This window comes from Vanacampus margaritifer, chromosome 11 (genome assembly GCF_051991255.1).
Source record: "Vanacampus margaritifer isolate UIUO_Vmar chromosome 11, RoL_Vmar_1.0, whole genome shotgun sequence".
Taxonomy (NCBI): Eukaryota; Metazoa; Chordata; class Actinopteri; order Syngnathiformes; family Syngnathidae; genus Vanacampus; species Vanacampus margaritifer.
This window is the reverse complement of record NC_135442.1, coordinates 1,542,920-1,570,346: the sequence shown is the minus strand read 5'-3', so window position 1 is coordinate 1,570,346 and position 27,427 is coordinate 1,542,920. Positions and strand designations below refer to the sequence as shown.

Below are 27,427 nucleotides of genomic sequence, written 5' to 3'. Positions count from 1 at the left end.
GGGTGAGGAGAAGGAGGGAGGGAAGGAGGGACACACGCTCCTCTCCATCCGGACGGAGCCGCGCGCTCGTGAGACGTTCGCCGGCTCCACCTGCAACGACGAGCATCCTCTTCCTCCTCCTCCTCCTCTTGTTGGTCATCTTTCGAGGAAACAAAGCATCTCCAAGGGACAGGATTACTCGCATCACTTCCAATACGGGAAATCTGCCTTGTGAAATCCTGTTTTTGAGGCGACTGTACTTTTGCAACAATTTTTTATTTATTTTTTTGCAGAGGATATGCTTTTCCCCTCCACTCTTGACACTTGTAATCTGATAAACTTCTTGTCGCAGCCTCATTAGACGTGGATGTATTCAAGTAGCTTTTTAATTCTTAAAGGAAGAATAATGTCCAAATTGTAAGTATACCTTTGCAGTACTTATGAATCATTTTCACATGTACTAGTATTTTCATTCAGTGCCGACTTGTATACAAATCATATGAGGTGCTATCTATCTATCTATATGGTTTTAATGATGTGGTCATGTCACAACCTCCCTGCAGTGTGTTTAAAAGGTGTGTGTTTGTGCGTGTGAGTCACATACTGTCTCCCGCTGAGTTGAGAAGAATCCAAACATGATGATCTTATTTATGATCGCACGTGCGCGCCCGTCGCCGTGGGCTGCTCCACCGAGGCAAGACGTGCTGCGTGTGGGAAAAGAAATATTAGGGGGGTGGCTGACCTCAAAGCGCGGTGAGGGGTTCATTTGTGCGAGCAATTAAGCCCACCAGAGGGAGCGCAGACCCAAAGTGATCGTGTTGGGCAGATGGAGCAATTTTTAGAACGCGCTGGCTGGTCTCCTAATGAGTCTGTCGGCCGTACTTGAGGAAATTGTGTCCATATTTTTAGTGCGGTGGGGTCAGGGGACGGTAGCTTGTGGATTTGCAAAAGGATTTGCAATCCATGATTGCTATATTGTTTCATTTTAAACATGAAATGATGGTGGCATATCATTATTTACGGGAGACCGGGGCTTGTTGTCACATGGGTAAGTTGTCACATTGCAATGAAGTGGAATACGAGTTTTCTTCCTCCATTCACATGTATGCACATTGTGAACTGATGTTGACTGAGCGCCAATTCACTATTTTGCACAACCCAAAGTAAAAAAAAGAAGAAGTTATTTTAATTTGAAAACAAGCTTTTTTCAGATAAACATCCAAGCAGTGACGTGTTATCATACCTCAATCATTGTTCTGTTTTAAGCTAACTTTAAACTAGAGCGAGCATTCGCCAACGTGGTAATTTGGGGAAACGTGTCTCAGTCGTTTTTTGGGGGGGGTAAGTTGTCACATATGCAAAGAATAAACCGATGAAAAATGCACCTCTGGCAACTCGATTTACATATGTCAGAATTGCCAATCAGATGATAAATCTGAACCATAAGGAAATTTGCTGGTCAGGTTTTGTATGAGTGTTTATAAATGGAAGTGTCATGATGAACTAAAGCTTTCTTTTTTTGTAATTCAGTTTAATTTTAGGTTGTTTTTTTTTTTGGTTTAAGAAACGTAAAGCGGGAAAATAATCTGAATTGAGTAAATGAGCAAAAGTCATAATGGCTCGCTCACCGACATATTTTCAGAAAAAAAAGCAAATGACCCAAAATGTACTTGGTCGTGTAATTTTGCTCGCCTGACGTGCCGCTGTTTGTTCACAAGCAATTACAAAGTCCATTTTCCATCATTTGCTTACATCAAAGGATAACAAAAGGGATTTGTTGTTTGTTGTCTAACTAGCAAAGACGGTAATTAGGATTGACTGCTTCACTGCAGGGTTCTTGCATGAAGGGAATCATTTCACGTTTCAACACAAGGATGCTTTTTGCAATGACATAAAAGAATCCTGCCTCTGAGCCATAAACAGAAAAAATGACATTTGTTCCAATGAGATGGATTTCTCCTAATAATCACATTATACGTCACGTTAACTCATTTGCGGCGAATAGAGGACCATTTGCCATTTGCGTTCATAAAATGGAATTATCCATACCACGTTTAGATAAATAGGAAACATTATGCATAAAGTGCAATATCAATCAATCAGACTTTATTTATATAGCGCCTTTCATACATTAAAATGCAACTCAAGGTGCTAAACAATGAAAACATCCATAATACAATAGAAAGAACACACCCAAACCACACACACACACATATCCCCACCCCCCCCCCCAAAAAAAATCGCTCCTCTTAATTTGTACTCACTTTACCTTTTTTTTTTTTTACATTTGATTTGTATATTGACTAGTAAAATTTCTTTATACGTTATTCTAAGGCGGTTAAACTCCATCAATTTTTTAAATGAGAAAGTTTCTAGTTGTATAAATAATGGATTAGTGAAAACGACACGATTAGCACAAATAAGAGTCAATTAATTAAACAAAATAAAAAATAAAAAATACATGGCGGGGCACAGAGAAACCATGTGAGAGGCACCCTGGAAACACTGAAGCTAGAAACTAAAAGACAACAAAATAAAAACAGTTAAAGGCGAAAAGAAAACAGAATAAAAGGTCAAAACAAAGCTAAAAGACAATATGATAAAATAAAGTAGGAATTAAGAAAATAAATAAAAGGGGTTTGTTTTTTATCGTTTTTGCCTGCAAAAAAATCTAATGTCTTTGTTTTTCTTTTTCTTTGACAGCGACGGGAGCTCTGATGATTCCAACTTTGCCGGGCCAAGACTCTCACACGCTCCGTCTCGAATAATATCGCCGATTCTTGCTTGGATATTCCACATCATATTTGGATGAGCTTTTCTAAAAGACGATGTGAAACCTTACCTGGAGCAAAACCCAAAAAGGGCGGCTTCCATAAATCCATACCTTTATGACTCCGACGCTACGTTTATATTGGCGATGACTTACAAAATCCGCTGAAAGGATGAGCGCTTTGACCCAAGAGGATTTTTGAGGTACGAACATGCAGGAGCTGTTGAGTCCTCGTGCGGCCAGCAAATCTGAAAAACGCTTGACGGCCGTGCGGGCTTTTCTCTTTGGAATACTTTTGGCAAGCGCCTCATCTTGTCCCAGCGGTTGCCACTGCACAGAAAAGAGCGGCATGACGGTGGTCCAATGCATGTCTCGCAACTTGGCGCAGATCCCGCCGGACCTCCCGAGAGATACGGTGGCGCTCATCCTGGCGTCCAATCACATCACCAAGATCCCCAACCACGCCTTCCGAGAGCTCAACTACCTCCAGGAGTTGGACCTGTCCAACAATGACATCGAGACGGTCGAGGTGGCGGCGTTCCACGGCCTGGCCGACAGCCTCCTGGTGCTGGATCTGGCAAATAATCGGATCCAAAGCGTCCCCAAGGAGGCCTTTGCCCACCTCCGAGCCAAAATCAACCTCTCCAACAACCCCTGGCACTGCGAGTGCGTGCTGCAGGAGGTTCTGCGGGAGCTGAGGCTGGACCCGGAGTCGGTGAAGGACGTGGTGTGCCACACGGCCGTGCAGGAGGAATACGCCGGCAGGTCGCTCATCCAGGTTCTGGACTCAGGGATCAACTTCTGCAACTTCCACCACAAGACGACCGACGTGGCCATGTTCGTCACCATGTTCGGTTGGTTCAGCATGGTGATCGGCTACGTCGTCTACTACGTCAGACACAACCAGGAGGACGCCAGGAGGCACCTGGAGTACCTCAAGTCCTTGCCCAGTAGCTCTCAGATGGCAAAAGATTTGGACACCATCAGCACCGTTCTCTAGCAGGACGCCGCTCGTTTATTCTTTCAGTGTTTGCCAATCATTGTTGTCAGTTGCTTTGATACATTTCTCAGATATGGATTGAATTTCTCTCTTCTGATATTTGTACAATTTATTTTGAGGAATGTATTTGCTGTTTTCCAAACTTCAATTCGGTACCCAAGCAACTGAGGAAAAAATGTCGAATGACTGAATATGTTTACATTTTTATGAAACTCTGTTGACAAACATGCTCTTATGACAATTGCAGGAGATCCTCGGTTTAGCTCAGCTTTCCGTTCCTACCCTACGACTACAAACAAATTTATACCCAAGTTGGAACCGGCAGTGGTAAAATCGTATTTTGTATGATATCCATTTCTAGGCCATAACAACAACATAAAATAAAAATTGCAACCCAAACAAAGTAAACAATGTATTCTGAAAGCAGCAATGAACGATTCATCATTCAAAGCAGGGTTCCACATTTTGTCAGCCGGTATTTTGACTATAAGCATCAAATCTACCAACAAAGCGTCGACTCTCTTCTTTCACCAGAAAAAAAGCTTGTTCCAGCTTTTTCGATACTTTAGTAACAGCCAGTAGAACGTTGGTTGCGTTCACCAAAAACAGCAGTTTTTCTGACCAAATGGTGGGAAAATTTGCTTTTTGTGAAAAGAACCGCGTCGAGCAAAACAAGGAATTTGTTGCTAATATTGTTTGATTTGACACGTCAGACTATAAGACAACGAAAACAAAATTGAGATTTGTGTCATCTTTTCTCACAATTGTGACCATTTGTACGTAGCTACTGCGACTCGCACTGTTCATACCATAAATGTTTACAAATCCGAATTTCAGTAAATTCCAGTCAAAGAATGTCAACCAAAGGCCACAAACGTTTTGTGAACGAATTGGATCGAAAATGGCCGACTTGCTTTAGACGTGTTCAGCAAAAAAAAAAAAAAAAAAAAAAAAGACATGTTCAGCAATGAGCAATTCTCAGCGCATTCAGCAAAGATTAGAGGCAGCAGGATTCAATGATTGTAACACGCTTGAGCAACATGTTTGTGTGTGTGTGTGTGTGCGTGTGTGTGTGTGTGTGTGTGTGTGTGTGTGCGCGGTCCACCTCAGTCCATCAATCTTTCAAGCACACAAACGGCCTCTTAACGAGCGCCGCTCTCTGACTCCATTACCTGCACGTTTGCTTTTACTGTGATGTGAATACCGAGTTCTTTTGTGGGCCTCCGGTGTGGATTTAGCTTTTATTGCCACGCTTTGTCTGCACGGCGGACCTTCGGCGCTGGGGTCCGTTGGGGTTCGGGCCGGGCCGGTCTACACACATCGTATTGGTTCTGGAAATGAGCTGCCTTCTGCCGCTGCCTTTGCAGTCAATTGCTGGTTTGTGCGTTGTCGATATGCTGCACATGCTGTTCTTGTAATGAAAGCATTGCATTTGAATGTTGGATTTCAGAAAAAAAAATGAAGCTGGATGTAGCAATGTAGTCATTAAGCTAATCAACAATTAACTTCAATGGAGCCAAAACACACATCAACTCTTTTCTATGGTGTTAAATCTGACACATTATGTATTTCAAGATAGTCAATTCCCTTCTGATCCAGTTTGAGACAATCACGTTTGACAATTTTCCATACTTTGCATTGGTGGGTGCCGCACGGTAGGAAAAAGGTTACCTTTCCTGTTCTGAGGTCCGGGTTCAAATCTCGTCTACGGCCTTCCCGTGTGGAATTTTCATGTTTTTCTTGACAAAAACAAGCAATTTCGTTTCATTCAAGATGCTAAATTGCCTTCAGGCGTGAATGTGAGCGTGAATGGTTGACTGGCTTGCAAACAGTTTTGAGGGTATCCTGCTTTTTGCTCCAAATCAGCTGACAGGCCAGAAATGTTGGGATGCTCCCGATTTAAGCACAATATCAATCCATCTTGTGTTGTTTTGATGTGAAGTCAACATGTAGTTTCCGAAGAATCGGGTCGGCCCATGACAAGTCATCCTGTGGGTTTAACCGAGCAGATTTTGATTTGAATGAAACTCGGTTTAAAAAAAATGTTTTTTAAGTTTCATTATCAATTATCATTACCAAATTTGAGATTTAGTGTTAAGCCATCACTAGCAACAAGTACACCGAGTTTCATTCAAATCCAAATCTGCTTGGTAAAAAAAAAAAATGGGCGGTGATTTGACATGGAAGGAGCCGATATTCAGATAGAATTTGGTGGTTTATTTTTCGGTGGCTCGCCGCTGTTGTGCAAACTTTGCAACACAGAGATCATCATTTGATAAATATAAATATGAATTTGACGGTGGTAGCGTGTTTCTGTGAAAGTCGTCCTGTACTTCGTCTTCACGCCGATTGCCAGTGAAAGACGAGAGAGAAATGAAGCATGCTGATTCCACTCTTTGATTGAACTCAAATGTATTTGCCATTGATTGCGCTTCAACCAGCGGATCGGACTAGATCGTTGCCTACTGTCTGCCGGCGCACCGTAACAACGAGAGTCCGCTCTGTTGACTTCATATTTCAAGGGAAATCAAACGTAACAATGAATATGACTTGAATCTGTGGTGTGACTACTCGTGTCTATTGTCAGGTGCGACAAGACGGCGTCTCCAGCTTCTCAGAAGCAAACACCGATCAGGCAGGCTGCATGAGGAATTCATTTCAAAACTCTTGTACTGCTGTATGCATTTTTTACATTAAGCAGCAAGAATGCAGAAGCCAACGCTCTTGCCTTTGTTGTTGTTCAAAACTGAAAATTGTCCTTTCTGAAACCACTAATCTCATTTTTGGCTGTCAATCAAAACGTGATCGTTTTTATCATCTAGTTGAGAGCTGCGTATTTCTGGGATGGAATTGAAAGGGCTCGATTCATTTTGTCTAATTGTCTAATTTGTCATTTGGATTTCAGTGAACATTGTACTAGTGTTTGTCAATAAAGCGTTTTTTCCCCCAAGACAAATCGAACCCTGTTGTTGCTTTTTTTTTTTTTTTTAGGGTGGAAAAGTATTTGCATGCTCTACTGCATACCTTCTTCATTCGTTGTATTTCCACTTCTATGAGATCATTCTGTCGTAAAAACGGGATTTTCCAATATCTGTTGTATCTTCGCCGGTTGAGCGTCAAAAGAAAAAAGTCCCCGTGTTGTGGAATCCGTCTTTGGAATGACGACGCCAAGGTGAACTTTTGTCACAATGATGAAAAGTGCATTTGACATCAGATGCCAAGGGCACGTTTGGCCTCGTGGAACATTCCTCAATGGCCAAGTCGCTGGCATGATCTCATTCTTTTGTCGTGTAAAGAATGACACTTTTTGGAGGGCATTCCTCTTACAATCGATACGCTGTAAAAAAATAAATAAATAAATAAATCATCTGTGTCAGAAAGTGACAGGCAGTAGAGTGAAGCAAATCCGATTTTCAGTGCGGCTAAAAGCAGACGACCTCAGAGCTATATTTGGTAAATGGATTTTTAAAATGGGGGTGTTTTTCTTGGCTTTTGTGTGGTGAGATCAAAGTACAATCCCAATTTCTACAAAAGGCATTTTGTTCTTTGCTGATCAAAAAAAAAAGAAGAAGAACATTTTTCAATTGTTACACAAAATGTGAGTTTATATTAAATGATTACATTTTAGGCCAGCTAACATCCTAATGCAGTAGCGACAGCAGAGAAGCCGTCCGTGAGAAGACTACGAAGGAGTTGCGCAATTTGCTGACTCTCTTTTGTCGGCACTCTACAAGTCAAATACACGGCAACATCAAACTACCAGATTTGCTTTATTTGGCGGGTTACACATACAAGGCTTACGAACAAAGCTGGCATAAAACGCATCATCAAACCCCGTCAATAAGGTCAAATCGCTCACTGAGTTGAGTCGAGACTGTAACTTTGTATTTGCTTCAAACGCTATTGAATAAAACCTTGTATTTGCACCAGAGTACGACAAAAGTAGTGCCCGTTTTGAAGAAGAGAATGCAAATAATTTAGGTGTTGAGTTCCAGAAAAATGGAATACGTATCATGTTCTGATAGGAAAGTAATTTTGTTCTTCAAAATGTCCATTTGTGCCAGGAGGGGAAAGACTGTAAGTCTGCAAAGACTCGATTTCCAAAATGCAGCCTCGCTCAACGCAACCGGCTTTTATTTAGTCCGATGATATTGCATCATTACACTTTTGACACAAGAATGTATCCTTCCACCCTTCACGTATTTCACCCAGTGGTCTTTTTGAGACTGTCGGTTCGGACTGACTGATTGTCGCCACCGTTAAAACAGCTTCGGATATTAACTTTTACAACTGTGGCCTTCGCAGCGGCTTTTATTGTGGCGGTAAAATAAGACCAACACAGAGATTGTAAAACTACTTTGCTGTTAAACATCCACCATTTATCATCCATTCACATCATATTTTCCAAAGCAGTTGACCTCATTTGTGTCCTGGAAGCTATCACAGCTGACTTTGGGAAAGAAGCCGGGGGGGTACGCCCGTCAATCACCGGGCAACTTTTCCCGTTCACTTCCATTGCAGCTTGAAAGACACCTTTGAGTTCACTACTTTTCCAAAGCTGTCCATTTGCCTTTTGGGAGCTGTTTTGCCCTTGGCAGGCATTTTTGTTTTAATGCAACGTCACATTTTCTTGCAAGTCACAGCAGATTTTAGCTGCGAAAATGAGGTAACACACGCGTCTCAAACTCAATTTATGAAGTCTGGCTGTGTCTGGGCTGAATCAATGAATCAATATCTCGCAAAAAACTAATCCAATCTTGTTGTCATTATTAAATAACAGTTGAGATTCAGAACAGTAGCTGTTGTTCAGAAGAAGATCGGTGACCCGTGACTCTCTCCTCCTCCTCAGAATGTCCATTTGAGTTGTGCCTTCAAGAAAAAAAAAGACATTCCGTCTCCTGTTTTTCTTGAAATTGTCTGTTCTTGTCGCCAACCTTTCTCTTTACGACAGGTTTTTAAAAAAAGAAAAAAAGGCTGCCATCAAAATAGGTGCTGGTGTTTTGTTTGTTTTTGTTTTTGTTTGACCCCAAATGTGTTCCAGCACACGACAAAAAATGTCAACGCGGGGCAAAGTATCTTCCGTCGTGCCGTCGATGATAATTGACCACATTTTCGTCGTTTGCTTAATGACGCAAAGCCTTGAAAAAAAATGACACGGACTGAACACAGACTGAAGCAGGTTTTGGTCCGTCGATCCGGGTCACCGTCAGTACAGACGGTCCTTCTCAGTCTGTGTACTTTTTACAGGCTTCGCATCATCAAGCACCGGCTGACGGTAAGTAAAATATGGGCATCAGTCAACGACAGAGACGGAAACGCCACCTGTGATACGCAACTTTAACTAGAAGACTCGTTTGTGTGTTGACTTCTGTTTTTATGTAGCAAGTGAAAATCGAGAGTGCAGCCAGGTACGCACACAAAAATGGACCAAGCCAAACCTTTTCTTCCGACGATGTCAGCAAAGGCCAGATTATCTGACGGCTCTTAAAACGATGCTCGCAGATTATCCAGAGGTGTGAAGTGTGCTGAGATTGATATTTTTTTTCTTCCTTCAATCTGCTTGGAAATGATTGAGGATGAAAATCCAAAATGCAACAAAAATGAAATGCTTAAAAATGCTGTCAGTGAGTTTTCGATTCCGAACCAGATGTTTGTGGTTTCTTTCTATTTGTGTCGGCTCATTTCCTAATCGGCGAGTCCAAAGCTTGATATGTTTGTTTGTTTGTGTTTGTAATTGACGGTGCAAAGTGCTCTTAACAGCGTTCCGTCATTGTTATGAGCCCACCCTGCAATCTGCCACTTTTTGCAGACGGAAACACACTTCGCGTCATGATCTGTTATTTGTTGACTGCTTTGATTTGATTTAGTTTTCTTTCATGCTTTGTTACATTTTCGGTCTCATTTTTTTTGTCCACTTGTTATCATTTCCACCCGTCCTCGATCGTCTGCTCTGTTCCTTGTACCAGCCAATCAGCTTCCTCCAGCTCCTCATGTCTTGTCCAGGTGTTTTTTCCATCTCGTCACTTTGATTGTATTTAGGCGGCGTCCGGACGGAATTTGTGTGGACGGACGAGCTGAACGGTAAGAAACTTGGGAGGATACATTGAAAGTGGCTTTCGTGTGGACGGGGCTTGAGTTTCCTGCTTGCATTTTCTGTTGGCTGATTGTTGTCGCTGTCACAAGGCTTTGTTGTTACTGTCTTTGGTGTTGAGCATTTTGTTTTTACTGTTTCTTTGTTTAATGAACGTTGGACTTCTAATTCAGTGATTTGGGATTTTGTTCTGCCTTTTGAGTACATCTTGTCTTACAGCCTTTTGTTTTTAATGCATTTTATTTTAGTTGAGAGCCCAAAAAAAAAAAAAAAATTGACATAAGGAGCTAAAATTAGAAAAAATCCCCACCCTTGACTAAACTAACATCAAACCAACTTAAAATCTCTGCAATGATCGTTAGATATCATCACATAAATGTGCCAACATGGCATTCGTGTGCTCATCATTTCTTGCTGGCTAAAACAAAATATACTGTGTTGTTTTCATTTCATTATTGCGACACACCGATAAATTTGATGATTTTGCTCACGATCGTCACAATATGAAATTTCGATACCTCGTCATATCACATCATCCGCTCCTGAACAGCACTCAACATCATTCGGGCGCTCTAATTAGAGACACCTGTCGGGCCTTGTTGCTCGTCACTTCCATGTCACTTAGGACGGACAAACGGAACCAGCTTGAATGTAAGCAACAACTAAACTGCTTGTGAAATGACTTTACAACATTTGCTCTGCCGTGAAGTGATCAAATGCACAAATCTGAATTTATTCCCTTTGACGCTGTTGGACACAACAGAGGTTTCGAGTTACGCAGGAATGGCCTCATTTAATGCTTCACATCACACCGTAAAAGCCCGTTAAATAATGCTGTCTGAAAACAAGAAATGCTATTTATTGTCTTGCATGCGCTTACAAGAAAGGACGATTGAAAAGCAGTCAAACCTTTGGCTGGACGAGCGAGAACAGTCGTCACACAAATGGCTCCATTTTGCCATCAAATATTCATTTCTCTGCTTGGACTGTGACTTGCTCTCTAATGGCGCGCGTCACAGGCCATCTGAGAAAATATTCCCGTGTGGAATTCATTTGACATCCGAGAGGAGGAAAAACAACAACAACTGCTGCGCTTTTGAATTCCCAAAGGCCAACTGCCGCCGCGTGGATAGATAGCAGCAGGCTGCTGCTAATTTCCTTTGTCTGCTCGGGAGGTCGTTCCTATCACGTTCATCGCATTCAGACAACTCTGGGCCGCAAATGAAAGCATTCACGAACTTCTATGTACAAAAGATCCGAGATGACATACAAGCGGGAAAAAAATATGACGTTGTGGCTGAGTTTTTCGCTAAAATAATATGAATTCGTTTTTGTCATTTGGACTTTTTATCTTGAAAATTTGGCATTTTTTTTCCATTCCAATGGTTGGGGCTATACATGGTGGTTATACTTCATTGGAATTGGGATTCTGAGGGGCTACTTGGAAACAGTCTCCCTTGTTGGACGAATGCTTCACTAACAAAAAGACTTCCCTTGAATTCTCTTTCCAACAATATCTGCTTTGCAAACACTGACCCAGTAGTTCCAGAGATTTAAAGGCTCATAGGAATTAAGGCAGCCATTTTTGCTGATAATGTCCACATTGGGCGGTCCGTACCTTGCAAACCCCTTCTCCGACTGACCTAAAATGTGAGATTTCATTTTTGCACCATCACTATCGATAAGAACTGCACACCGAGTTTCATTCAAATCCAAATCTGCTTCGATAGACTCACTGATTGAACATGGAATGACCCTATAGTTCTCGTTGAATGATTAACTCTTTGACTGCCAAAAACGTTAAATAACGTTTAGTAAAATCCTATGGAGGAGTGCCAAAGACATTAAAAGACGTTTGTTTGGTGAAACTAACCATTTTCTATTGTTGATTACTGAAAAACGGAATAAGGTAGAAACAAACTTTTTTTCTGATGAAAGATGAGAGTCCAATCTTTCATTTGGTAGTATGTGTGTTTCCATAGTCCAAACACATAATTTTCTGTGGACCTTGAAAGATCGGTCAAAATGCTTAAATCGGCTGGCACCCACGGCATCCCTTTTCTGAAAACGTCTGGCAGTCAAAGAGTTAGTTTGCTAAAAAAAAAATGCATCATTTGGTTGCCAAATGATGTGCAGACATAACGCAAAAACAAAAGTAAACGTGACTTAAACCATAAAAAGGGCCAGACTTGACTTGAGATAAGCCAGTGAAAGTGGGCCGTAATCTCAAGAGGAAAAAGATAATGACAGACTGCGATTATTCCGTGTTGCTCTGACAGAGTATTGATTTATCTTGATGTTCATCATCCAATCGCGTCTGAGCTTTAATGGCGGCTGCATCAGCTCCACGCCGTACATGTTGTTAACAAAGCAGGGCAAAGAGGCTATTTTTAGATGACCTGCTTGCCGAACTAAAGGACATCTATCGTTTTGAACATTTCCATTTCGCACCAAATATATTCCTTGGCCTACAAATTGTCTGGCGTAACAGTAAACAATAAACGTCATTTTCTCATATTCTTTGCTGATCCTTTGACGTTTATGGTCTCACATCTTTTTGGACTCAAAAGAATCACGATAATGAAGCGCAACTTTTTCCCCCTTTTTTTTTTTTTAATAGCCCATTTCATTCGACTGCCATCAGACAAGGAGACTGCAGCACTGCTTGTGCAATTGGTTTTTCGGATCCATGGGTTATCTTCAGATGTGGTTTTGTGAGTCACAGTCGGTCTCCCTGGTCAGGCTCCCTCCCGCTAATCACATGGCTCAACTTGGAGATAACATTTTTTTTTAAAAACACCTGAGGCTGCATCATCGCTGAAATGCCGACGACTTTGGCTTAAAACTTGGTGTTGGGTAGAGTAGCCAAAAATTTTTACTCAAGTTAAAGTAGCTTTACTTAAAAATAATATTACTCAAGCAAAAGTCCAAAGTAGTCATAAAAAAAAATCACTCAAGTACAAATAAAAAAGTACTGCTGAAAAGAATACTCGGTGGGGTGCAGGGTGGGCCTGCCGTGCCCCGTTCTGCTGCATTGGGCTTGGGGCGCGGGCCGTGTGTGTGTGTGTGTGTGTGTGGGGGGGGGGGGGGGGTTGTTCTCATGCATGAATTTACTTCTCCAACTGGTCGCTGAATCAGTGGAAGCTGGTGCTTGTGGATCTCACTCTGCTTCATCTATCCGCCTTCCTTCCTTTAGTCATTCCTCTGGTCTCTTGAGGTCTCCCTAATCAGTTGGAATTGAGTTAAGGTGAAGGGTCTGGAATATATAACAGGTTTCAAGTGAATTAAAAAACACAAACACACAAGCATGCACGCGCGCGCACACACATGCAAAAACAAAAACAAACACGTCGACTTGGGAAGGCTGCCGAATGAATAATAATAAATAAAAAAAGTATTGTGTGTTTTTTTTTCTTCCAAAAAGTTACTCATATAAATGTAATGGAGTAAATGTAAGTCATTACTACCCACCTCTGAGTAAAGTATGCGCAAGGGAAGGTTTTAAAATGTGTAAATGGTTCCATGAGTTTTCTTTCAACTTTGACCCAATGATTGCGTCTCGGTTGACGTACATGACTCGGCTACTAGTTGAAAAGGAACGGCGCGAAGCAAAAGACACGTCTTCCGTGTTTACATAGAAAGATGACAAGGCTTGGTTGGACATGCCGTCTCGGATCTTTATTTCACAGAAACTGAGCTCCCAAATGATCCCCACTTGCACTTAGCGGGACATGCGCTTTTATTAGCTTCATCTTGAGTCCGTAAGTTCAGCAGGCCAAGCGATGATCGGCATCAAATGGATGCAGTCCTTCACGTTGACGCTTTAACGAGGGACAGTCCGTCCAGCTACGCTTCAGAGGACTTGATTACAGGACCGACAGGTCTCGCTTGTGTGTGACATTATGACTGCAGCCCAAAAAGTTTTCCCCTTTCTCTTCTTGTTGACCGTTTCCCCCCCCCGTCGCCCCTGAGGATGTTTTGAAGGCCTCTCCGTAAACGTAATTGCTTGAACGTAATGGTTACGGCCCACGGGAAAATGTCACGACTCGTTCCCGCGACTCAGACAAAATAGGCAATTGATTTTAGCGAGCTGTCGCCAATAATAATTTGATCAGCGCGGGCGGCGGCAAAGCCATGCGAAGCAAACGGCAGCATTTGGAATCTAACGAGGTGGCGGACACGTTTTAAAATGAACAATTTCAATTTGATTTGACGTTGCGGTTTTAGTTCTCAGTGGTGTCGAACTGCACCGCATCCCGCTGATTGTTGATAATCGGGTGTCTCGTTTAGCTGCATATATTAGACACAGCTCTGAGGTGGGCGCGGTGCATTGGACACCTGAGCAAGTACGAAGCATAAAGTGGAGCCGCTAATATTGTGAGTACGTTTTCAGAATTCACCCGAAAGGATTTCTTCCAGCCCAATTAGACGACTTTTTTACTGGCACGGAAGCCTGACACTTTTTGATCGACATCACATCGCCACCAAATTTCATGTTTATCGTGAAACTGATGTCGGGACTCTGGACTGAGATTTTTATTTATTTTTTTCAATAGATTTGACAGTTTGTTAATTCATTCCAATATTAAAATACGGTGAATTTATGAAGAGATGATTTTTTTTTTTTAAACAATCAGAGGATTTATGAACATTTGCGCTGACAATGTTAAGTTTACTTTATCCTGAATATGTGTTCCAGAAAACTGCTTTACATACTACTGTGTGGTGTTATGTATTCGTATTGCACGCTATAATTGATTTAAACATCTCGCCAACCGTGAGGACATCGTGCGTTCAAATCTTCTCATCGAACAGATAAGAAATGGAAATATTGTTGGCTCCATAAAAACACACGACCCGGGTAGATGAACAATATTTTGTTTATTTTCTCAGAGCTCTGAATTTTATTTTATTTTTTTGAGGTTATAGTTTCAACCAATGGCTAAAATAGAACAAAGGATTTTTTTGGGGCGGGGGGCGGAGTAAAAGGTGATTGCAATTAGTTGTGTATTGAATAAATGCTGACAGTTGTTATTTCAAAAAAGTTGAAGGTTTCATTTCCTCTCTATCCTCCTTGAAGAAGTTCCTAGAAGAGCACCTGTGGAGAAAGGCCATCGTTACAAGTGTCTTGCTCAAACCCACAACCTCCCGGGTGCGCCACAACCACTCTATCACTGAGCCACGCCACGCCTGTTAAACATTCTTCTGTTTGGGCTGATTTAACGAGCTGTTTTTTGTTATTTTCGTACAATGCTCACCTTGACAAAAGACGCTGTGATCATGACGCATGCGCCATCAATGATGACAAGTGGAACAAAAGGGCCGTCTGGGGCTTTGTTTTCTCGTCTTGTGTTTGCGGGCGCCATCCCATATTGATTTAAGGCCTGCCGTTGGAACAAATATTTCTATGAGTGCGTGTCCACTTATTTTGCAATCGAAATGAAACCACCGATTCCGAAGTGCCTGAATTGTGACCCCGCCGCCCGAAAGCTGCCCTTTAACCAGGAGGCTCTGTTTGAAGTGCCGCTACTGAAGCTGGAACCGGATATGATGTTTGGAAATAGTATTGCAAGATTTACCGTGACTTTAATTTCCACATCTCACATCACAGCGCTTTGAACAATGAACAGAAACGAGTAGGCATAAAGGTGGATCTCGTTACAAACGGAGGGGGTGGAAATGACGGATAGCAAACGCCCCCGATTGCCACCAGAGCGCGTTGGCTTCTATGGAAAGGGATGGCGTGTGGCATTCATGTATATTATACACAGATATGCAGAGCTACTTGCTGTAATATGTATTTATATAGCCACAGATATCCATTTAAATCTTCCAATTAAAACCAGAATGTGCCAATGCTAACGTTTGAGTTTCTCTGTCGCCATCTTGTGGTGCAAACAAGATGATGCAAGTCACTTATTTGGATTTTAGGTTTTGTTACGTGGTTTTAAATTAGGGTTCTAATTCTGTTATTCAACCACGCTAATGTCCGTGAATATTATTATATTGTTTATATTATATAACAATATGGCATGAATATAAGCATCTTAAATAAAACGTTAGTAATGGGACGAAATAAAATGACGTAACATGCTTATTATGTAATCAAACTGCCACAGAACAGAAACGGTAACCGTATGAAAAATGAATGAAGGTGAAATCAAAACACAGGCGTCCTCACGCAGCCTCGAGGGGCGGAGTTTGCCCCCCCCCCGCCCCCATTCCGCCCCCAACAAGGCTGACAGCAAGGAAAATGGATGCCCCACCAACAACTTATTGATGGCGCCTGCGTGCGTGTTAGTTTTTGCTTTTTCTGTCCTCACCTTCTTTTCCTCCTAAACATGTTGCTGTCGTTTTTGCTCTCTGCGCTGTTTTTATGCGAGAGCGAAGCGTCGGGCGAGTTCGCCCCCACCGGAACCGGGCCGAGACCCCCGAGCCTGCATGTCGATGAGGATGGGGGCAACTTTTCCACCGAACCGCCGTCGCCAGTCGTCGTCGTCCAGCATCTCTCGGCCGGTTCGTATGCAGCAACACACAAACTCCATTTTAGGCTTTGGATCCACGACGTGAGCGACTGACATGATATGTGCTTAAGTTGTTTGTTGCATTTATACACACACATACAGTCATTCATGTTTTATTGCTTATATTCATTCATTTAAAGAACAAACAACCACACAAAAAAAAAACGAATGAAATTGTTCAATTAAAAAAGTCTTTATTTGTATTAATTTGCCTAATTATAAAGAATAAAAATGTAAAAAAAAAACTGAACAAGTTATATTTATTCATAAATAATGCATTTTAAAACTACTATTTTATTTTTTAAATAAACCATGTATTGCAATGTTTTCATTTGTATTTATTTTGATAATTAAATAATGACAAACATGGATGGACATTGTAAAGGAAATACAATTTTAAGAATTGTAAAATAAAAACATTTGATTAAATAATTTGCTTAATTACAATCTCTTTAATCAACCGTTATAAATAAGCCTCTGTTTTCCAGAATTGGTTAATTACAGTAAAAAGAAAAAAGAAAGTACAACTTGCCATTGTTAATTGATTCATTGTAAATATAATATTTGTCACACACAAAAAAATCCATTATTATTTTAAATTAAAAAATAGGTTAATTAATAAATTAAATCAAAATATAAAAATGAGCATGAATTGTTTAAATTCCACCCCCGATTTTGAAGAGCGAATGTGCTGATGTGCAGATTGAGTAGGCCTGCGAGACCATCTGGAGCTAAGAAGCTCTCATTACTTGAGCAAGCTTGAACACTTGTTCAAGTAATGAGAGCTTTTTGCTGGCATCTCATGAGGAAACATTTGTCCATCTGTGCACATTTTGTGCATCTCAATCAACAACATTTCTCTGTGGACGTGTACTTTTTTTCCCCCTTTTCTTTTTTTGCCAACACGTCAAGATTGTGCCGGTCCATAAACACTGGAACATCGAGGGCCCTTTTGTCACGTGCTTGTTTGTGCAAGTATAAATAGTGTTTTTCTTAGATACAGATCTGGACACGCATGCTTCTCATGAGACTTAGTGGGGTCGCATTCTGGACAGTGTGGTGACTAATTCATTCTGTGTGGTTGGAGTGCAGTGGTCATCACATGAGTCCCACACTCCGCGTTGACCAGCGCGTTCGCACTTGGAAGTGCACCAAATGCAAATCCGCCCCCTTGCCTCGCTCCTCGCTTTCCATCCTGCTTTGGCTCTCAGCCCATTCTCACAAGAGTTTCTATGGAAATTGTACAAAAGGAAGCAATGTGCTGGAAACGTCTTCTATTTGTGTTTTCTGTGCCCTTTCTGAAATGCCTCGAGAAGCCACAAGATGCTGCCAACCAAAGCACAAATACAAACAAACAAAAAAGTTTTTCAAGATACAATTGGCATTTGTATGATTTTTATTTTATTTTTTATTTTTTTTTGACTTAAGATTCAAGCACTGTATGGTGGCAGTAAACTCAACTTGACAACAAATAGCAGTTTGGGACAAAGTGAACTTTTTTTTAAAAGGTGGCTTCACACAGTTTATTGCAACTCCCACTCAGGTTAATCAAACTAAAGTAGGCCTACAAAAAAACAAAGATAAAGTAAGTACAAATGTATTAAAAACAACCCCACAAATTTGCCTTACTATAGCTTAATTCTAACATACAATGAAAAACGTCATTTACATGCTAACAGTTAGCATCAATAGTTTACACATGTATTTGAAACAACCACACAACTTTATCTTCAGCTAGCTTAATGCTAGAACAGAATGTAAAATGCCATTTACATGCTAACAGTTAGCGTCAATAGTTTAAACACAATTACACATGTATTTGAAACAACCACACAACTTTGCCTGCCTAATGCTAACATATAATGGAACATGACATGTATTTACTTTTATTTATTTATTTTACTTTTAGGGGGTGCTACTTGCGTTCTCGAGCCCTCGTTGGGGATGCAGGCATTTGCAAAAATAGTTTTTTGGGGCATGTTGAGGTCCCCAAATAGGTCGAAGAACAGCAAGAAGCCACTGCACCTACGCTTGAGACAAATTTGGCTTTGGCTTGCGTTTAACTCTTTCTGCGGAATGGATGACCTAATTCCGACACAAACAAGGCTGCCCATGTTTATGTCAGCAGGAGTGGGTGAGGGTGGGGGAGTTTTTTTTGTGTTTTTTTTTTTAGGGATAAGTCGCAGGAGGACCATCTGTTATGACTGTCTGGTGGTCGCATGCACAGAACCAACCAATCATGATTGTGTTCTATTTAACAGGCTACAAGAAATTGGGTTACTGGTTAATAGTGGGATTATGTTGATACACCTTCTTGAGTGTTTTGCTTTCAAAAGATGTTTCTCCCCTGCAAATACGCAAGATTTTTCTCAACCACATCGATGGCCTCCGATGTCCCGTTTCAATCCTCATCATAAACCTCTTTGCCGCGTGGCCAAATGGGGGGAGATTATTGTAATCTGGCACGAGACACCCCCACTTCACATTTATTGACCCTCCTCAAGAGCCAAGTCGTGTTTATGGCAGAACACCCACAAGCAGCAAGCATCATCTTGTCCGCCTCCAGCGCTTTTGATATCTGAGAGTGTGAAATTTGTTTCCACGTGAGAGGGAGCGACCGAGCCACGATGCGGGATCATGTCGTTAACGGCCTTTGGCGCTTGCTGGACTGTTATGTAAACGAGTAAACGAGGCGGCCTGTCTGTTCCTGTAAAGCTCCGGCCGCTGTACGTGGGGCGGCATTAGGAAAAGTCAAACTAGGGTCGTGTGATATGAACGTTTTGCGAGAAATACTCAAATTCAGGCTTACGCATTATATAAACAGTAGTAGATGCGATTTTGAAACATTCAGTGAATGACTAACATATTCCAGAGTAGAGAATCGGGAAATCATTAGTTATAAGTATTAATAATGTCATAGAAGTTCCATTAACTTGAAGGCCAGCAGTTCCTGCCTGCTGAAAATAAACTGCACCATTTTGAGGGCCTTCAATTCACTGAATTGAAGGCGGTTTTACATAATTTGATATGTCTGTCATGAGTAGACCCACAAAAAAGTGTCAAAAACATGCCTGAAAAGCAAAGGTGGCAAATCCAGGTCCAGAAAGTGAAAACCCTGCCACAGTTTGGCTTTAGCCATTGATGCTAGCTAGCTACCTAGATAGATAGCTCCTTAGCAGGTAAATGAGCACCACGAGAGCTAGCCTAGCTGGTAAACGAGAATCATGGGAGCTAACTAGGGAGCTAGCTAGCTTGCAGCTGGGAATGAACCCAAACTGTGGCAGGGTTTTTCCTTTCTGGACCTGGATTTGCCACCTCTGCTGAAAAGACACAGGAAGTCTGCCATTTTTGGTCAATGATAATGAGATGTTGTCAGATTGCTACTAAGCAGGAATCTCGTCCACCAGACAGTTGGACGACGCTAAAATGTGAAACATTTAAGTTTTAGGCATTTTGCGTGGGCGGGGCATTTAAAATTGCCTTCAAACTCGAAACTCTCATAAGTCATTCCTCTCCCGGTTGAAAATAAATCACTTTGGTCTTACTATTTTCTTAGCGACGATATGTTCCCTCCCACAGGATCAAACTTCAACCTGAAGGTCCAGGTCACTGACATGCTGACTCGTCAGTACCTGAGCCAGGCAGAGGTGGATCTTTACGTCAACTACACCCGGACCAAGACCGTTCTTACTGGGGAAGATGGCGGCGTTCTGCTCCAAGTGCCTTTTCAAAGCGGCTCATCTGTCACAGTCGTGTCTTGCAGGGATGGCTACATTTGCGCATTGCTTCCATACAGAACGATCAAAACACCAAGTAAGATCCATATTCTCTATTTAGCATCAGTCCAATTGTGGTGTTGAATGGCATTTAACGCAAGTTTCAGTCTTTTCCTCAGTCACCGTGCCGCTAATCCGTCTGACACAAGGAAACATCTGGCTTTTTCAAGACTCCTTCCTGATCACTGACAAAACATCTGGTAATCAAGCATTCCCTGTATTGTCAGAACCGTTTGAAGCCATTTGATTGTTTCGTAAACACCAATAAAAGTGAGCAATGAGATGAATCTGTTTATTGATTGCTTTGCAGATGCTTCATTACAGCCCGTTGTCCAGTTCCCGAAGAGGCTCCTCAACCTGACCCAGGGCAGCGACGTCAAATCTTTGAAAGCCTACTTGACCATCCCCAAGCCACCTTTGGAGGAAGGAGACTTTCTCAAGACCGTGGGCATCGTGAGCACCACAACAGGTTTTCATGAATCCGTGCAATTTGGAAGTTACAAAAGGGCGTGGTTTTCAATTCGATTAATCAATCAATCAAACTTTATTTATATAGCGCCTTTCGTGCATTCAAGTGCAACTCAAGGTGATAAACAATTAAGTCATCCATAATACAATAAAAAGAAAAAACACCCAACACCTCAAACCCCCCCAAAAAATGTCGGGGCACAGAGAAACCATGTGAGGAAAGGTACCCAGGAAACATCCCTAAAAGACAAAAAGAAAAAAAAGGCTAAAAGACAACAGAATGAAAGGCAAAAACAAAGCTAAAAGACAATATGATAAAAGGAACTGGAAACAAAGAAAATAAATTAAATTGGTTAAAAAGATGATTTAAATGCCAAACTAAGAAAGTATGTCTTGAGCCTCCTCTTAACTCATTCACTGCCATTGACGGCTATAGACGTCAAAAATTCATTTGAACTATTTCTATTACTTTAGTTTTTTCCATTTTTGTTAACAAGAGTATGAAAACCTAGAATTTTTTTTTTTTTTGCATTTAGAACAGATATAAAATGTGTGATTAATCGTGAGTGAACTAGTGAAATCATGTGAATAATTACGATTACAAATTTTAATCGCCTGATGCCCCTGATTTTTTAATTTTTAAAAAATAATAATAATTTTTTTAAAAATTTTTTTAAAGAAAAGATTAAAAAATTAGGGGCGTCATGCGAATACTATTTTTAATCATAATTAATCGCATGACTTAACTCACGATTAATCACACATTATATATCTGTTCTAGGTTTTCATACTCTTGTTAACAAAAGTGGGGGAAAATTTTAAACTAATAGAAATAGTTTAAATGAATTTTTGACGTCTATAGCCGTCAATGGCAGTGAATGAGTTAAAAATATCAATAGTCTTTGCGGACCGGACAATTTGGATGCTTTGACCTAATGACTCAACTGTGTCGTTGCCCTTCCCAAGGATACATCAGCATGGAGTTGAATCCGGTGGCGGCCGTTAGCGTGCGCCTGTTCAACGGAGACACGGAGCTGCACATCGGCGGACCCGTAAAGATCAGCCTAACTCTCCCCGACAACTGCGGACTACAGTCTTCAAACGCAGTTCCAGCTTGGTTATATAACCGCACCGCTGGTGGGTCAAACACGATCAAACACGCGCTCAAGAAGATCACTTCATACTTGACTTGATCTTGTCCGATGTGGTTTGCATTTGATCTCAACAGGTAACCCCGACTAGGAAATCGTTCATCTCAAGTTCCTTTGCCTCGTCTTGTAAGTGTTGAACGGCCACTTTGGTGATATTACGACTCTTGTCACTCAGGTGGCTGGATGAGACGGGGATTAGGGACGGTGGTGTCAGAAGGTAGAAAACTGAGTTGGACATTCAGCGCTCCTCATCTCGGTTACTGGATTGCTGCACCCGTGCCAACACCTGCAGGTACAAACGGCACAGGTGAACATTTTTGACCCAAAAGAAATTCATACCTCTCCATCTTCAATCTGTGTTCTTTAGATGCCTTTGGAGGTGACATCCTGGCTGACTTCTTTGTCCAGCATTCCTCTTTCCTGATGGTCGTCCTTGGAGGAATCATTTGCATCGTTGCCTTCCTTCTTGCTGGCTTCTTGTATTGTCACAGGTAAGGAAGGCTAGTGTCCGCACGGTTATCATGTCATTGGGTGGATCCGGGCCAAATCTAAAAAAATGCGTTCGAAAAAAATCTTTATACAGTCCGCTTGACACTCGTCAATTAGTTTGCTGGTGGTCAGCAACTTTACGGAGTAATCGAGAACTTTTGGGGACGATGCAGTGCTTTTTAGTGATTATTTCCCTTCATTTTACCCGAAGAGACGGACGGGCCCACAATTTAGAGGGACTAGTCCATGAATCCGTTTCAAATATAGAAAGCAAGCTGAACCAACATCAGTCGAAATATCAGTGGCAGAACAATGCGTTAGACGGGTATGGTCCGGAGTAGGGCCGGGCCGGGCCGGTGGGCAGAAGTCAAAATGCCAGGGCCAATTTTATTTGTATTTTTTTCGTGCCATTCCAGCCCTCACTGTATGTGCCTCTTATCAAATGAAAACGCTGTTAGCTAACACATCCAACAAAATCAAATTCTGCTCTGTGTATTTGTCATTTCTGTGCCATGATCGACTTTGAAAGTCGGCAGGTCTTGGCACAGGCAGGCTTTCTAGTCGTGGGCATAGAAACGCAACTAAACAACTCACCATACTTTCAACAACAAAAAAGTCGAGTGCCTTTTTTGGGGCCGTCATTTTCCCAACCAGCGCCCCGTATAATTATATTTAGATCAAATGTATTCTATGGAAGAACGTAACATCGGATGTTATTATGTAAATGAGCCAGCTTGTGACAGCACTATTTGGAAATCTCAGAACGGCTCACAGACAACGTTTTGCTTGGGGTTGACTCGACAGTCTTTTCCAACGATGAGAGTTTCAAAGCCTAAAGTCTCGTCTCTCTTCTCTCAAAGCTCTGTGAGGCAAACTAAGGTGACGCACATGCTACCACTGACCAGAAAAGACCAATCCACCTGGACCGGCAGCAACAAAGACATTGTCGGATCTTCTCAATCTCAGCATGGCCTCAAGCACTTGTTTGGCGAAAGAAGAGATGAGCAACACAATGTCAGCCTATCTATTTACAACGGCAATATTATAGCCAATCCCAATCCGTTGGCCGCCGATGCTCAACTCAATGCTGCAATTCCTTCGAGCGATACGACGGAGCTGATACGAGGTCCGGCATCTCTGACAGACTCTCTGATATTTTACAACCAGCCTGTTGCCATTCTGCATGCGTCCGCATTTTTCCAAGCGGAAGACCAAGCGCAGAAGCCCCACTGGACTAAGCCAATACACACTGAGAAACTGAGTGAAGAAAGCAACACAAATGCGTCACAAGACTCAACTGCCACTCACAAGCGGGGAGGATCTACCGAAGGACACGTCGACAACTTGGAAAACGCTCTGGTACCGACAAGCAGAGCCCAGTATGGTCTTCTCGAATCGGCGTCAGTTCCAGAAACATTAAATAAAATGAGGACCAGTCGACACTCGATGGACGCTGCGACAGAACTTTCCCGAGTGCCCTCATCGCAGCCTTCCCGGGCCTGGTTTGTCAGTCTCGAGGGCAAACCGGCGGCCGAGATCCATTACGCCGTAGCGGAGCAACAGCGCAGGAGAAGAGCAGCGGGAAGTCAAGAAACCAGTTTGGATTCGGGCGTGGATATGATCGAGATGAACCAGACGGCCGGTAGGAGATCCGTCACTTTGGAACGCACCGCCACGTTTGTCAAGAGGTCGTCCAGCAGCAAACATACGTCGCAGTGAAATCAACGACGTGCCTTCAAGTCTGCAGGGCTTGAAGTGGAACAGCAGCAGATGCAATTATGGACTGTTAGAGGTTGAGTTCAAAATAATAATAATAATAATCTGCATTCCAGCTGACTCTGCAATTTAACTCATTTAAATACATTCGATTTTATATATTACCATGGTCCCAAAAACGTTTTTATATGTTGTTTTTTTATGCTAGCGCATACAGAGGGCTTTGATGCAGCCACTGAACTGAAGAGGACGCTTGAAGCAATGGTAGTTATTACAAAAAAACGGTATATGGGTATAAGAGATCAACTAGGGCCATGTTGCAAAGAGCTCTTTTCCACAGTGTTTTAAACAGAATTGTGAATAATGATGAAACTTCTAACGCTAATTGTTGCAAAACAGAAACGGATACAAACATCTTTCTCTCGGTAGGTTCCATGTTTTTATAGGAATATAACAGAATATTATGTGGGCCTTGCAACATCAGTCAAACAACCGGGAGCGAAGGGGGTTGCTTCGGTGAAAATGGCTGCATCTGAATGAGTTAACAGTCACTCATTTAAATTTCATCTTAAATCAATTACACATACATTAGATTCATTCCCTCCGATGTTTTAAGATCCTAGTTTATTTTGAATGAACAACTCACATTTAAAATCTTTCGGGGAAGGGAAAAAAAACCACCCATCAATTGTAACAAAAAAAGACCCTCGATACTAGTCTAATCAATCTTACGTTAGACAGATGGCCAATGTTGGATTGACAAACTTTTTATGCCACTGACAATGACTACGTTTACATGCAGTCAATATTCGGGTTAAGGTGAAAGTTGCGGGTTTGTGAAACAATGGGGACAACTCGTTTACATGCGCGAGCGGACACAGTTGAACCTCCCATATCTGACAACATCATGACGCAAACAGACATGGTTTGCACTTTGACCTTTCTACGCTCAATAGAAGACATTCGATTCATGCCGCTCGCCACACAAAGTCGTCGTCCTCCTGCTGTGCTGCGTTGCCATGTTTGTTGACCTCTGTTGACCTCTGCTTGTGTCATTCCACTGGGTTGCGTTTTGCATGCCAGACGCACGGCTTTATATACACGTATGCAAATGCGTTTACGTACACACTGTGACATTTTCAAATCAAACAAACCCGAACATTGCCAATGTCCGTGTTTTGAAAGGCTTATTGACTGCATGTCCTAAATGTAGCCGCTGACTCATTTGCGTTGCCAATTGTTCTGCCCAAAATATTTTGTCGTCGTCGCTTCTGTGCATGCGCCGTGTGGTTCACAGTTACTTCATAAGCATGAATAAAAACATTTGAAGAGGTTCACCTACTTGTAATGTGGAGTTGATCCCCTCGCGTGTCGTTTCTGCTGGCGTGTGCCTGAACGCTAACGTGATTGCATTAAAAACATTTTTTGCATGAGTTGCTTTTGAGCTCCACTTTTGATTGCGTTTATGCGCATATTGAACATAATTGCGACCAGATCATCAAAAATAAGCATGTTTTTGTAATTATGTCAATTTGTGTTTAGCACAGTGGACTCCGCCCTTTCCAAAAACCCTAAAACAATAACATAAAAATGCTGAGTTGTTTCTGCTTGTATTTAACATCTAATCTCATAAACTGAACAATTTCACAATGCAAATGAGCTCATTGTCTGATTTTACTTTTTTTTTTTTTTTTTTTAAATCTGAATAAACTAAATTTATGCAATTAAAGTTCTGTTTGTTTCGCGGTAATTAGTTGCTACTACAAGTTCATCCTGCTGCAGCAACGTGGTATTTTGTCAGTATTGTCTCCAGTGGATTTGAATGCGTGTTGGCGGGGAATCTCCACTAGAGGGCAGACTTGCACAAGGCTTGTTTCTGGGTCAGATGTTGTCTCATGTGAGACCAACCACTCACATCTAAACACCCATATTTGCTCTCTTGATGTCATCTATGAAAAGATCACGCACAAAATTTGCACTACATGTTCAAGTTGGAGACATGTCGGATGAACAGTCAGCAAGTCTGCCCCGCAGTCGACGGGTTCTGGGTTTGAATCCTGGTTCAGTTCAGGCCTTCCAGTGTGATGTTTGCATGTTCCCGTTGGGGTACTTGAGCTTCCTCCCACATCCCAGTACTGTTTCACATAGGATGTGAGTGTGCTATTTGTCAATTTGTGCTCTGTGACCCGGAGAGCGGTTCAGGGTGCAACCTTCCATTTCTCAGCTGGGATAGGCTCTCGCTAGCGCACTAGCTTTAGCTCAATTAGCAACATTGAATATTCCACCTGTTTGGAAGACTGTACTAGTATTTTGGAAATGAATAACTTACTCGTACATCAATTGGAAGTAACTGAAAATACAGTAAGTTGGACACCTGTAACATTTCGAAGGCCTTTCCAAGAGGGTGCTTGGAACCCTGATTTTTACACCTTCCCGTTCCCACACATAAGTTGTTCTGAACAATACACAAAATGCAGGAAGACACAGACAACTGATCTAAACACAGCATGGTAGAATTAAAAAGGCGGTCTTGTGTCAAGGGCAAATGCATTCTCCGGTGCTGCGTGTTCCTGATGAGCCAGCAGAGGACGCCTCCATGTCAACGAGACGATATGTTTTGGTGTGCCAGCTGGGACATTTGACGCTTACACATTCGTGATTCCACACAATGCATACACATCACTGATATTTCACCGCTTTCATTTTACGTGTTGGTTTTTGTTTTCCAGGTTCGTGCTGTGCTCCCCCTTCTTAATGTTATCATCCATTTTCTCATCTCATCCCGTTCTATCTCTGTCTTTTGGACATTTTCATTGTTGTTTCTTGGTGGGGTTATATCAGTGAAGACAAATCCTTGTGTTTTACATAATTGCCCGATAAAGCTGATACTTTTTTTTTTTCTGAGTTACACATCTCCACCTTTTGGCTGTTAATCTTGATCTCAAGAATTGGAGTCGCTCTTATGTAATCAAAGTGTTTCAAGTCACTTTTGAAGGCACAGGAACACATTGATTCTTTTTTTTTTTATCATCACACTAGTAAACATCTCAAATGCTCAGCAAGAAGATGAACTTGATGCTCTGCGGGCAGAAAATCCTGCAAGGACACCATTTCCGAATGAACAACTGTAAAGAGCAATCACGCGCGTACAGTACGCGCACACGCTCGCTGTTGAAAATAGAACGGCTCGGTGTGAATGAGTTCAGAAATAGCTTGTGGTTGAAGTGGCTTGGCTATTGATACCCAGGCTGATTCTGTTCCTCCTCAAGTGACATCTCATTTCCCACATTTTGTTTATGGACCTCGTTATAGCGATGGTATGGCGGGCTCGATGCATTCTCGTTTTCTCGCGGCCCTGTGGCCCTGCTGCAGAGACCGCACGCTGATTTTTACAACGCGTTGCGTGTCTGCAACGATAACATCAAGAGGCTGCAGTCCAGAGGACGTGTGAAACATCCGCATC

General features: G+C 41.9%; 2 protein-coding genes across 2 annotated transcripts; both read left to right on the top strand.

Annotated features, from left to right (window-relative positions):
• The first annotated feature begins 268 nt into the window (after positions 1–268).
• lrrc3 (leucine rich repeat containing 3) lies at positions 269–6,463 on the top strand. The gene is made up of 2 exons (XM_077580258.1): positions 269–396; positions 2,683–6,463. Exon 2 carries the CDS (start codon positions 2,961–2,963, stop codon positions 3,747–3,749), a length of 789 nt encoding a protein of 262 aa, XP_077436384.1. The 5' UTR covers positions 269–396; positions 2,683–2,960; the 3' UTR covers positions 3,750–6,463.
• A 9,591-nt stretch (positions 6,464–16,054) lies between these two features.
• LOC144060764 (protein FAM171B-like) lies at positions 16,055–25,620 on the top strand. The gene is made up of 8 exons (XM_077580597.1): positions 16,055–16,356; positions 19,944–20,177; positions 20,248–20,340; positions 20,451–20,609; positions 21,575–21,745; positions 21,935–22,051; positions 22,127–22,250; positions 23,109–25,620. Exons 1-8 carry the CDS (start codon positions 16,098–16,100, stop codon positions 23,965–23,967), a joined length of 2,016 nt encoding a protein of 671 aa, XP_077436723.1. The 5' UTR covers positions 16,055–16,097; the 3' UTR covers positions 23,968–25,620.
• Positions 25,621–27,427: the final 1,807 nt, after the last annotated feature.

Excerpts from the sequence above, each read along its gene's own strand:
- lrrc3 (XM_077580258.1), top strand. The coding sequence starts at position 2,961 with ATGCAGGAGCTGTTGAGTCCTCGTGCGGCCAGCAAATCTGAAAAACGC.
- LOC144060764 (XM_077580597.1), top strand. The coding sequence starts at position 16,098 with ATGCCCCACCAACAACTTATTGATGGCGCCTGCGTGCGTGTTAGTTTT. Across the intron at positions 20,178-20,247 it reads CAGAACGATCAAAACACCAA|TCTTTTCCTCAGTCACCGTG; the intron begins GTAAGATCCATA and ends CGCAAGTTTCAG. Across the intron at positions 20,610-21,574 it reads CATCGTGAGCACCACAACAG|GATACATCAGCATGGAGTTG; the intron begins GTTTTCATGAAT and ends GCCCTTCCCAAG.